Source organism: Rhinolophus hipposideros, assembly GCF_964194185.1.
Source record: "Rhinolophus hipposideros genome assembly, chromosome: 19".
Classification (NCBI taxonomy): domain Eukaryota; kingdom Metazoa; phylum Chordata; class Mammalia; order Chiroptera; family Rhinolophidae; genus Rhinolophus; species Rhinolophus hipposideros.
Window position 1 is genome coordinate 30,499,392 of NC_138065.1, and position 13,335 is coordinate 30,512,726.

The window sequence follows — 13,335 nt, forward strand, 5'->3', positions numbered from 1 at the left end:
GAGTAAGGAATTCCAGAAAAAGCACTTTTCTTGACTGGACTTCTTGCAGAGTCAAAGGTGGGGTGCGGCGTGGTCTCCTTCATTCTGGTATCCCAGAAGTTGACAAGCACAAAGATAGCTATGATGCAGAGGAAAGATGATGGGCTTTGAAATCAGAAGAACTGAATTCAGATTCTAGCTGTGCCATTTATTAGCTCTGTGACCTTAGGCAAGTCACTTCACTGCTCTGTGCTTTAGTCTTTCCACCCTGGAAAGGGTGAAATAATGCCCACCTCCCAGGACCAGATGGGCAATGTATTGAAGTGCTCCTTGCAAATTAAAAGCCCTAAGCTATAGTCATCAAACCAAGTGATACGTCTCCAATTGGTGGATCATCTGTAGAATATTTTGACCCTCAGCTAAGTTACCCCCGCCAAGCTTCATGAGCTATGAAATACATTCTTATTTTAATATCAGCCTTTTTGAGTATTAGGGACAATTAGGAAATTAAGTCTGCCACAAAAAGAAAAGAAATAATAAAACACCCTGCAACCTAAAAAATGTTTTTCCAAGTGTAGTTCTGGATTATTTATTCCCCTTAATTTTAAAGCAAACTGGAGTTGGTCTGTGTTGTTTAGTTTCAGCCAACATGCGGGAAGAGGATAGTGATCATTTATGGAATCCACACACACACATGCTACTGTCTTGTTTAATTTTACTCTTTCTACAACCCTTTGAGTGAAACATTATCCTCAGCTCATGGAGGGAGAATCAGGCTCAGAGAGGTTAAGTAACTTGCTCAGAGAAACACATCTAGTAAGTGGCAGAGGTGGGATTTGATTGCAGGTTCTGCTTGACTCCAGAGCCCACGTCCAGAGGGACAGTTAGAAGACAAAACCAGGACCCACCTGAAGTGTCCCTGTCCTAGAATGCTTTACAGTTACAGACTCATGGCTTTTAGTCCCTTATTGCCGGTTAACAAGCCCTGTCTGTGTCCTTGGCCCTGACAGCCCCCTCAGTGGCACCCTCAGGACTCAGCGGAGGTGGTGGAGCCCCGGGAGAGCTCATCGTCAACTGGACAGTAAGCCGCAGAGACGGGCAGAAATGTTGTCTGGAGGCATGGGGGGAACAAGTTCCTGCTTCCCGCACCCGATCCTGACATCTCTGGGCTGGGTCAGCATGCGGAGAAGATCCAGGCAGAGTTATTGCACAGCCCCTTCCTAGCAGACGAAGCCTCCTCCCTCCCTCTGCTCCTGCAGCCTCTCGCAGGAGTACCACGCAGGATAACAAGTCCCTCAGGCGCAGGAGTCCGGGGCTGACCGTCCTGGGGAAGGTTGGGAGGGGCCGGGGAGTGGGCCGGAGACGCACCCTCGGCCCCTCGCCCACGCCGCGCTCTTGCCCCTCAGCCCATGTCACGGGAGTACCAGCACGGAGACGGCTTCGGCTACCTGCTGTCCTTCCGCAGGCAGGGCAGCGCGAGCTGGCAGACGGCGCGAGTGCCCGGCGCCGACGCCCAGTACTTCGTCTACAGCAACGCGAGCGTCCGGCCCTACACGCCCTTTGAAGTCAAGATCCGCAGCTACAACCGCCGCGGGAACGGGCCCGAGAGTCTCACTGCGCTCGTGTACTCGGCTGAGGAGGGTAGGCGGACACGCGCCCACCTGCACCCCACCGTGCAGGGGTGCAGGTGCTGCTCGTCCGCGCGGGGTAGGGCGGGGGAGTGCTCCTCCCACCCCGCCCAGTGCCATACTGGGGTGGTCAGGACGCCTGGGTTCTAAGCCACTGGCCTCATTTCTAGCTCTCGTACCTGCTTCCCCGCTGAGGCCTAGGCAAGGAGGAGGGAGACTCCCTGGGAACCCTTACGTGGCTTTCACCCTGGACCCTGGGCTTTCTGAAGTCCTAAGCAAGGGCCATCCCGATTGGTGGCTACTCTGTAGGACACAGGGAGGCCCCAGCAATCCAAGCCCATTCTGCATTGATCCCCAGAGCCCAGGGTGGCCCCTACCAATGTCTGGGCCAAGGGGGTCTCATCTTCAGAGATGAACGTGACCTGGGAGCCTGTGCAACAGGACATGAACGGGATTCTCCTGGGGTACGAGGTGAGCATTGACCCTGGGCATGGGAGAGGACAGGGTGCTGGGGCTGTAAGGCTAGGCGGGGGCACTTCACAGCTCACTCGTCACTCCTCCTGGGATCATGCATTCACTAACTTGGCAAACAGCACCCAGTTTGTGCAGCACGGTGCATAACCTCAGCTGAGACCCAGAGGGGAAGACAGGCCTGTAGACATTGTAGTAACTGCTGGCGGTGGGGGCCCAAGGGAGGAGGAGTGCGTTCTGGAAGGGACATAGCTTGCCTCTTTCATGCCAGAGCCCAGCTAGCCTAGCATCCCTGGGGCTGCAGAGAACATGGCCCCCTCTATGTACCAACTGATCCCTGGTCCCTGGGGAACTCTGAGCCCACCCATGATCCCACACTAGGGATGTGTAGTAGGTGGAGATGGAGAAGCCAGAGGAAGGGAAGAAGAAAAAGCAAGGAATGTCATTGCCCAAGGGAGAGTCGTCAGGCCTGGGGACTAGTGATGCTAGTAGTGCCATTCCGGTAGAGTCAGCTCTGGCTTTTAGTACAATAGATTAGGCCAGCCCCAACTGCCCTTGATTTAGAAGCCTAGTTCACAGGTCTTAATATTATGATGACTACTGAAATGGCTTTGCATCTATTGGGCAGCCATTATAAGTTTGCTAGGGGTTGGGAGACAACTTTGCAAGGACAGATATGCATGTCATAACCTTTAGCAGAGTCCCCACAGTATTCCATGGGTTAATTAAATAGGATTGGGTTCCAGGAGGCCATCGCTAGGTTGGGTAGGTGCCCATCTCCCACTCTCACCTACTCACCGGCTCCCTGATGGGCACTGAGAAGGCAGCAGGGACTCACACCAGCTTGTCCCAGGACCAGAGTGAGCAGGAGAGGAACAAAATGTAGTTGGCCAGGGCCAGGGTCAAGGGAGCTCTGAGGTCCTGAACTTGACTGCTGACCCTAGGGTATCACTGCCCCCTTCAGATCCGCTACTGGAAAGCTGGGGACAAAGAAGCGGCTGCTGACCGAGTGAGGACAGCAGGGCTGGACCCCAGTGCCCGAGTCACTGACCTGCACCCCAACACCAAGTACCACGTAACTGTACGAGCTTATAACCGGGCGGGCACTGGGCCTGCCAGCCCTTCCACCAATGCCACGACCATGAAGCCCCGTGAGTCTGTCAGCCTGGGGTGGGGACGTGCTGATAGGATCACTCTTTCCCCAACGTAAGACAAATGCTCTAGCCCACAAGCCCTGGGCTAGACAGAAACAAGGCAGCAAACCTACTGAAAATAAAGAGTGGAGTTCATGGTTTCTGAAGCGCCTCTCTCTTCTCCAACCTTTGGGTTTTCATGGGGTTTGTTTCTTAGGCAGCTGTGAATTTTCTGGTTGTAACTGTCATGGGTAGGTATCTAGAAAAAGACTGGCTAAAGGCAAGCTGGTGGGTGGTGAGGAAACAATTGGAAGTCCCCCAACTTCCTCCCTCCTCTGGCAGCTCCACAGCGACCTCCTGGCAATATCTCCTGGACTTTCTCGAGCTCCAGTCTTAGTATTAAGTGGGACCCTGTGGTCCCTCTCCGAAATGAGTCTGCAGTCACTGGCTACAAGGTAAGGAAGGAATCAGGCAAGCCTTGAATGTGATGAAGTGCTCATCACCACTTCCAGTGAACACGAGGGGGCTGTAGTTTAGAGCAGGAGGGAGCTGAGTTAGATGTGAGCAAAGCATTTGTGATTGTGAGAGGCACGAAATAACATGAATGGTTCTCCAGGTAACTAGTAGTAGAGACTGTAAGAAAGGGGGCAGATAGTATGGCTGCGAAAAGGCAGGGTTCATGGGGGCAATGACACACTGAGTGAAGTCTGGGGGAAGAAGGATTTAGCCTAAGGGGTCTGCAAAAACAGTTCATCTGCTTACAAGCTTTCCTCCACCAATGAGGAACTTGTTCTGGAGCCTGGTCCTGGTCAGTGGGAAGCAGGAGGGGTGAGGAGGAGGAGCTCCAAGGCCCAGAACCACCTGGGTTCCTCCCAGCGCCTCCAGCTGGGGAAGATGGAAGACACAGCCCTGGAGTAAGTACTTGCACCTGGCTGACGTCCTTCCACAGATGCTGTACCAGGATGACTTACGCCCGACTCCCACGCTCCACCTCGCCAGCAAGAATGGGATAGAAATTGCGGTTCCCAAAGACATCAGCTACGCCCTGGTGCAGATCCGGACCACAGGGCCTGGAGGGGACGGGACCCCAGCAGAAGTCCACATCGTGAGGAATGGAGGTGCTGCCTCTCCCCACCCATTGCCCTGGGAGTATCAGGGTCCACGCAAATGCATGATGAGGGAATCTTTTTCACTCAAGCCAACCCCACCCAGCCAGAGCCCAAGGGGAAAGGGGAAGGTAGGCAGGAACCAAGTGCAAAGTACTCCTGGAACTGCCCTTGCTCCCTCCTCCCCCACAACCCTGAGGGCTGGGGAGATGAATGTGTTCCTTTCAGGGGAGCAGGGGGAGGCCTAGAACCAGCAAAGCCGAGGTCCTACAGAATGCTGTAGGAGTGGAGCTAAGAACACATCCCAGTCCTGAAACTGGCTCTCTGAGTCTCTAGGAAGGTCTGGAACTGGTCCCAAGGGCAGGGTGGGGTGGGCTGCAGTGGGGCCCAGCTGACCCAGGCCCACATTTCCGCCTGCCACTTTCAGGCACAAGCATGATGGTGGAGAACTCGGCAGTCTGCCCAGCCCCACGTTCGGGCGCCACCCTCTCCCACTCAATGGCGATGCTGATCCTTGTAGGCTACCTGGAGCTCTGATCTCGGCACCCCTCCCTCTCCGCCACAGCTGGACACCTGCATCCGATGAACACAGCCCTGGGCCCTTCCCGATGCCAAGGTGGCCCAACATTGCCTGAGAATGACTGGTTTTGAACATGTACTTTAGATAACGTCCTTTTGGTAGGAGGGAGGATATTTCATATTCTGCCACAGGATAGAGCGAGGGTTTTTTTTCTTTAAACCTAGAGACACGAGGAAGTAACTTCCATGATGATACTGAACCCGCAGCCCTGGCCCTCTGGGGTGCCTGGATGGGAGGAACAGGCCTATGGGAAGAAGGAGGTTTGAGACATCCATCTGCACATCTGTGGAGATGGTGCCTGGGGACCACATATAGACTCTGCCCCCTGGGAGCAGAATTCTAGGCGCGGCAGGAACACTGGCTGTGACTGGGCTGAAGTGGGACGAAGCATAAACACCAACATCCCTCAGTCTAAGGAGAGGGCCAAACCCCAGGACCAAGAACCCACGGATGGACCCTGAGAATTGTCCCCCATGGCTCCCTGGAGGCCTCTGCCACTTGCCCAGGTGGCTGAGAACCAGTGCCCTGAAGTCTGAGGCCAGGAGGCTGAGACCCTGCGACTTTGGGGGGGGGGGGTCCTCCGGACTTCCAGGGATCACGACTAACAAAGGTTGAAAGGCTGGGAACCTGGTGAAGAGGGGCACCAGACCTGGCCTGACGCTGCCCTCTTAGCCAACACTGCCAACCCAACCATGTCACCCAGAGTGACAGAAGCCACTACAGGTGGCTGAGTGACTAAAGGGCTTGTCTTGGGGAGGTCCCCCACTCCACCAAGACCCACCCTCCACAATCCTTTAGAGCTTGGGCAAGAGACAGGAGACGGGGGTCACGTGCCCACCCTCTTCCTCCAGCTTGGCCTGCAGGCGCCAGGACTCCGCTCTCCCAGCACTGATTCATTCGAGCCTGGGAAAGGAATGCAGCATTCATTCTGTGTCTTGGAGTCGGGAGTCTTCTGAGAAGACAAGGGATAAATGTGGCACTGCCTGTTCCCAGGAATACCCAGGACCACCTGACAAGACCCCTCCCCTGAGCTGCCTCGGACCGCTCTTTTGCATTTCTCCAGAAGAAAAGGGGGTTAATAAATGGCACATGCTATCTTGTGCTCTGGGTATATTACCAGTCACAGAATATCGGAGCTGGAAGAGGCTTTAGAACTCAACTTGTCCAAGCCCCTCACTTTACAGATGAGGAAACGGAGGTCAAAAGGGTTAGGGACTTCCTAAGGTCACAGTGTGTGACAGGGCTGGTCTCCAGGCTGCTTGTCTGTCCAGAGGAAGGGGTCACGGCTGAATGGCTACAGCCCGGTTAAGGTGGTGGTTATGGAGGGCAGTGGGTTATGAAAATTCTACTTCAAGAAGTTTTTGGTGGGTGACCATGGGGTGAGCAGCCTGGCCCGGGCAGATTCTAGGAGACATCAGTTCTTTGCCTTCGAGCCCAGTTTCTGCTGGGACCTCAATGTGCTGTGCTGGCTCAAAGCCCCCGCTCCTCTCACCCTTGCTCCAAGAGCCCAAAGCAAGGACAGGGATTCCCCAAAGCCAGGTAGCAGTGGCAGCACAGCCAGAAACCCCCAATGCCTACGCTGACAAGTGGCCCTTGATATCCAGGAGCAGCGGGACGGCATCTGGTGGGGACCAGCCCCCTGAGCCTGGTTTCTGTAGTTTACAGTTAGAGCTCTATTTTGCTATGGTTTTTAAGACGTTTACATCCTGCTCTATTTTCCTGGGCAGGTTTATGTTGATATTTTTACCCAGTACAGTTTTTTTTTTTTTTAAATGGAAGCTCACACCTCTTCTCCCTGCCACTACTGCACCCACCACCACATCCCAACCCAGGGCTGCCTCCCTGGAGCCATCAGTTACACCCTCCTTACCTGCTCCCTTCCATTCTCCCCCTGCAAGGTGCTGGGAGCTCAGCTATGCTACCATTCCCCCACTACAGGGACCCCAAACTTGGCCTAGCGTCCATGCTGGCCCAGCACCATCAGAAAGGGGTTGCTCAAAGTAAGAAACTCTTTCAAGGTTTGGCTGATTCTGTGTTCACTGCCTTGGGCTGCAGCATGGGAGCAGGGGCTGGTTGCCTAGGTGCTGGACCGAGAAGGCTAAGCTGGTTAGCACAGTACCTGCCAGTGCAGCTGGAGGCTACAGTCTCGAAGCTGGCTCGAGGCAAAAGACACAAGCAAGTGTCTGAATTCTAATGAGGCCCATTAGCAAAGGGGAGGAAAGCAGGCATGCTGGGAAGCCAAGGAGGGTTTTGTAACTAGAAAAACTCAGCCCCAGTAAAACTTAATCACAGTGCAGTAGGACTAGTTCAGGGGATGAAGAACTCAACTAAAACGGTGTCCTGGCAGCCTAAGACTTCAGGTAGAGCTCAGGTTTAATAAGACAGTAGGTGAGCTGAAGACGTGCAAGCTTATAAAATGGAATAGCCTCTTGTTGGGATGGCTTGTACAGGAGCTTGCATGGAGGCAGAAGAAATTAGATGGCTTCTCAGTCCCTTCCTGCCCAAGGGGCCTCTGATTTTCATCTCTTGGGAAGGGCTGAGGCAGCTCTTGAGTGGGGCTCACCGCTGCTGTGGTCATGACTGGACTCTGGATCTCTCCCCTCTCCCCGCAAGCCCGAGAGGCAAGGACAGACACAAACAAGTGTTCTACCCCACAGCTTAGTAGCCAGTAAGTGCCTTGAGGCCTAGGGGCAGAGACCACCTGCAGACACCACTTTGGGGCTGGGGAGACAGTCTCTCCATTCTGGGTATAGTTGGGCTCTTGATATGGCCTGGCTACCTGGTCCTCGCACTCTTAACAGGCCTGATGTATATACCTCGTCTTCAGGGAGGGTAGCCCTCTCTCCAGATGGAGTCTCGGAGCCAGCAAGGTCAGGCTGTCTGTCTACTTTCATTCAGGCCATCAAATGATACAGACGGTGCCAGGGAATAGGAGGGCCATAAAGGAGGTGGGGGTGCTTTTTCTTTGATAAAATAAAGAGACTGACGTTAGACCTCAGAAAAACTTCTGCCGTGGGACCTTGGAATAGTCTTCCTTTTTTAGGGGCCTTTGAGGAGTTTTGATAACTGTTGCTATGGGGTCTAGGTTAGGTGAAGACTGGAGGGGTAGAGAGCTGCTGTAGTTGTCCTTCCAGGGCTGAGATACTTAGAATCAAAAGGTGCTGAGCATAGGCAGCGTCTTGGAGCGTCTACCGGCTGTGGGCCTGCAGCGCAGTCACAGTCCATAAGGGAGAAGACTCACCCAGGCAGTCTTTTCCCATCATACACTGCCTCTTGGCAACCCCAGGATCCATCCAGTCTGTGCTCTGGACAAGAAGAGTCCAAGGTGGCTAAGGATGGTTTACCCCCTTCGTCTCTTTCCCAGCTAGAGGACTTTTCCTGGTCTCAGAATGTGACTCCGATTAGGCTCCTGTGTGTCACAGGGATACCAGTACATTCAAACCTGGGCTTGAGGCCCAGGTGTGGTGCCCCATTTCCCTGGGTCGGCCTAACCTGGGCTTCATCCTGGGGGTAAACAGGGCTGCTAGAAGCTCCTGGACTGGCATGAGGGATTAGATAGGCATTTTTAAAGGACTTCAAAAAACTCCACGGGAAGAGGTGCCTGGTACCTGTATATATGTGGTCATAGGCTTTGGGAAGATAGGACAATAGAGGGAAACTGGAGAGAAAAAAATGGGTCTGGTAGCTTTGCTGAGAGCTCCAGGAAGCGTAGTGCCCTCAGTTGGGGTGAACCCTGCCTTGGCCCCCGGCATCCAACTCACCTACCCCATCCAGAGCCTGCAGAGCTTAGAAAACCTCCCAGCTAGGCAAGGCCTGGGGCTTCATCAGACCACTGACTTGACTGGGTTTTCTTCAGATGGAATCACTCCCATTAGCCTATTGTGTCTCTCTTGTACTTCTTGTAATGATAGTTACCAACTCTGGTAGCAGGCAGTTCTTAAATAAAGATGCTTTCTCAACCTGCTGAGGCTGCTGGCACCAGCTGCGGAAGTTTTTATCATTAGGTTAAAGCACACCTCCTTGTCCTGTTCTCTACCCCAGGCTTTTATCCAGGACCTTCACCTTTCATCCAGTCAACTCTAAGGAAGTCAACATACAAGGTCTAACACTTAAGTTCGCAAACTCATCCCAGACAAAGTGCTACATTCCTCATCACTGAATATCACTATGGTCACCTCTGAAGTACTCCCCTTGGGAAGCTATGCACCGATGCCAGCACCGAATCCATCCTTCAAAGCAATTTTGGAACTCTTTTCTGGAATGGCCATCAGAGCTGTGGTCGTATTACCCTTGATGTCCTGAATGTCATCAAAATGTCTTCCTTTCAATATTTCCTTTGTCTTTGGGTAAAGAAAGAAGTCATTGGGGGCCGATCAGGTGAGTAGGGAGGGTGTTCCAATACAGTTATTTGTTTACTGGCTAAAAACTCCCTCTCAGACAGTGATGTGTGAGCGGGTGCATTGTCGTGACGCAAGAGCCATGAATTGTTGGAGAAAAGTTCAGGTCGTTTTCATCTTTTTCACGCAGCCTTTTCAGCACTTCCAAATAGTAAACTTGGTTACCTGTTTGTCCAGTTGGTACAAGTTCATATGAATACTCCCTCTGATATCAAAAAAGATTAGCAACATCATTTTGACTCTTGATTTGGACTGACAGAACTTTTTTGTCATGGAGAATTGGCTGACTTCCATTGTGCACTTTGATGCTTTGTTTCGGGGTCGTATTGGTTACACCCATGTTTCATCACCAGTAATAACACGACCCAAAACATCCTCTTGCCTCTCCAAGAGGTCTTGACAAACTTCAACTCTTCTTTGCTTTTGTTCATCAGTGAGCTCCTTCGGGACCATTTTTGCACACACCTTTCTCATGCCAAGAGTTTCAGTTAAGATTTTCCTGTTTCTCTGTCAATGTTTACTTGGTTTGCTATGCTTCTCACAGTCAGCCGGTAATTTTGACACACAAGTTGAAGAATTTTTGCAATGTTTTCATCAGTTCTGCTCGTTAATGGCCACCCAGACCTCTCTTCATCTGCATTCTCTCCCCTCAGAAAAACATTAAATCTATTTGTACACTGCGATTTTCTTCATGGCATTATCCCCTTAAACTTGGACTAACATGTCCCTGATTTCATTCACTTCCACTCTTGCCAAGTTTAACAAGAAATTGAATGTTTGTTCATTGCTCTAATTCAAGCTCAGACATTCTCACGACGGCACACAAAAACACAACAATAATGAACGCCACTCAGCGAGACACCTTGTTGACCACACGTCAACAAGAACACAGCTGTGAGACACTGATACACCAAGGTTACGAAACCTTACCGAGCTGTTTGTACAGTGCTGCCCATGTAAGCACAGTGGCAAGTTCGCGGACTTGTCAGACTTCGTACTGTCTATATTGCTTCATTCTGTCCTTGGAGGGGGGAAATCAGCTCAAGACTTTAAGGCAGGCCTAAGCAGTGCATACGCAGGCATTTTGCTAGACTGGGCTGGCTTTACTAACACAAAGGACAGTAAACAGTGCTCGAGTGATAGTTCTCCTTCAAGGCGCCCTGATAACATTTTAAGATATTGGAGGTATTGACTCAGTTGCACCAAAGGGAAGTCTTCCCCCTGCAGGAATAGTGACCTGGTAAAAAGGTGCCTCTAGTCTCTGCTTACAGCAGCCAAAAGAATTTGAATTCCAGCTGCAACATTCTCTCAAGCATTCAACAAACACGTATCAAACTTTTGTTACATCTGAGATGTGTTCAGTGATACACTTGTACAGCCCTGTTAAGTGTCCCCTTCTTTTGGTACAAAGCAGGTGGGGTTCCATGCTGACTGTGCCCAAAACCTCTGTCAGGAACAGGGGACACCAAGGCAAGCAGAGGCCCCACTACTTACTGCTTAGCCATGTGCCCAGGGCCTGTTCAGCAGAAGCCTGGGCTGGCAGGGAGCCCCCAGAAGGGGCCAGCATGGATGGTAGTTATACCACACAGGTTCATCCCTTCCACTTTGTACCCAAAGTGACTGGGAGCACTAGCCACTCCAGAACCCAAATTTTAGTCCAGTCAGCACCTTCTTGACCCTCCAGAGGCAGATGACATGCACAGAATTCAATGAACTGAATTGAATTTGGGTCTTTACTAACACATCTGAGGGTCTTTCTGTTCCCTTCCCTGTTCAATCTCTTCACACCCCCCGAGTCAAAATTCAAAACCCCAATGCACAGAGGGCTATGAGCCTAGATAAGCCTGTACAATATTCCATCCATACTTGACCACCGGCTTGCTGGAGAGGTGATTTAGCTCTTCTTGGATGTCTTTCCATCTGTAAAATGGGAAACTGTACCCCAGTCCTCTTAACTCCTTAGCAATGTGCTATTGAGTTAATTACCTACATTGTTTTATAGCCTTCTTTTAAAGAATAGCAAGCTCTCTCCTGACTGCTTCAGCAAATTGTTCGGTACTGAACTTATACATATCATTAACAACACTGCCTAACTCATGTCCAGTCCTTCAGTTTACAAAGCAGTTTTAGTTCCAGGATCTCATCTGACCCTCACAATCACAAGTTTCATAGATGAGGACTACAAAGGCCAGCCAGCTTGCGCCATTATACAGTCTATAGCAGAGAATGGAGTAGGACCCAGGTCTTCTGAAACCCATCCCTCTGAGGTAGAGAGACAATAAGAAGGGTGTGTGGAAAATACAAGATCTTTCAAAATAAGAGCCATAAGTAAAGACTCCCTGTGCATGTGCCTAGGCCAGTGGTTCTCAAACTTTGCTACAAATCAGAGTTACCTGTATGACTTCTGCAAAACAAAGATGCTTTCAACATGATTTGCATATATTTAGGACACTGAAAGGGCCTAGAAGTAGTGACTCCCCAGTGGCAATAAGGACATCTAGCACCCAAACCTTGGTTTCTAAGTACTATTCCCCACACTAAAAGGAAGCAGCGTCCCCTGGAGAAACAGCAGATTCAGGTCTGGAGCAAGGAAAGTCCAAATGTGGATCTGAGGTGTACCAGAAAGCAAGCACATGCTGAGTCAAATGGGATCACATCAACAGGGCAAAAGAACTGGCCGGAAGGGATTCCTGCTGGCCAAAATTGGGAATAATTTGAACATCAAAAACATGACAACAGTGATGGATTATATACAAGTATAATTCATTGAATAAAAAAAGAATCCATCGAGACTCAAAAATAAAGAGTACAAAGAATAGCTCTTCTTTACAGAAAAATACAGGCTAATAAATATTGAAATGATGAATTTAAAGAATCACCATTTGCAACCTCCGACATGTAATAAGGCAAGGATCATGAATGGATTCCAAAACATTTGTGAACGGTTTTTAGAAAACCAGATAATCACAAAGTGTCACCTCACAGATTATTAATTACAAAAGGAAAATATATATGCACCTTTGGAGAGATGTATCATCAATAGCGGGTCATCCTGACGTCATGTCCCTCGAGATGAAACAGTAAGTACTTATCATCATTTATGTTGGGCTCTTGTCAAAATGTTTAATATTCATTCCACAGAACCTAATTATTAGCGAATGACCAGTCCAGATTGTGGGACACTAGCCAAGACAACTGGCCTAGTTAGACTCTTCAATCAATGTCATGAAAACAACAAAAATAGCAGGCGATCTAAGATGTAACAGAAACAACCAAATGTCATACGTTAACTTTCATTTGATGCTGGATCAAAAATTAAATTTAAAAGCTCTAAGATTCCAGAAATTGGGGAAAACAAAATATCAATTACATGTCACATAGGGAATTGCTCATTTTCTTAGATGTGATGAAGACGTTGCAGTTACACAGGGGAATGCCTTTATTAGGAGATACATAGATGATTTAGAACTAAAGGAACACAATGTTTGTGGCTAGCTTTCAAGTGATTCAGTAAAATCAGTATTATTTAGAAAGAAAGATAATTGTAACAAAAGGTTCAAAGTTGATGAATCTAGGGAAAGGGTCTATGGGTGTCACCAAACCTTTTACTTTTCTAAGGGTTTCACATTTTTTTAAAAAAAATTAAAAGTAGAGAAAATAACAGAAACCCATTGGCCATACTTTAAACTGAATTCGCATCCTCAGGGTTGGGGCTCATGAATCTTATTTTTCAAAAGCTCATCCACATGATTCAGACATGGCTAGAGAGGAGAGGAAATACTGTAACTCTCTCAGTAGAATTAGCTCAACTGGTCACCAAGAGCCTTTTTCCTGATGGCTCCACAAGCCAATTACTCAAACACAATCTGAATGGTCTCTGAGGGTCTTAAGCTGCCATTGCCCCATGGAGGAAGGAAGGTATTAGTACTCCCTTAAGGGGCTTTGGCTGCTATAAGAAACCAATAATGGGTGGCCGGTAAGCTCAGGGTGCAGTGCTCATAACAAAGGCGGCCGGTTCGATTCCCACATGGGCCAGTGAGC

The 13,335-nt window shown here is 50.0% G+C and overlaps 1 protein-coding gene across 2 annotated transcripts in view; it reads left to right on the forward strand.

Annotated features, from left to right (window-relative positions):
* Positions 1-5,992, forward strand: part of CNTN2 (contactin 2) — a 33,328-nt gene extending 27,336 nt beyond the window's left edge. Inside the window, exons 17-23 of one of the 2 annotated variants that reach the window (XM_081025322.1) lie at positions 990-1,060; positions 1,386-1,620; positions 1,966-2,078; positions 3,043-3,229; positions 3,554-3,666; positions 4,161-4,329; positions 4,745-5,992. In XM_081025322.1, coding sequence (XP_080881448.1) covers positions 990-1,060; positions 1,386-1,620; positions 1,966-2,078; positions 3,043-3,229; positions 3,554-3,666; positions 4,161-4,329; positions 4,745-4,854 — 998 coding nt within the window. In that variant the 3' untranslated portion in view covers positions 4,855-5,992. The remainder of the gene's footprint in view (positions 1-989; positions 1,061-1,385; positions 1,621-1,965; positions 2,079-3,042; positions 3,230-3,553; positions 3,667-4,160; positions 4,330-4,744) is intronic. The other variant, XM_081025321.1, reaches the window with a different exon arrangement.
* The last annotated feature ends 7,343 nt before the right edge of the window (positions 5,993-13,335 follow it).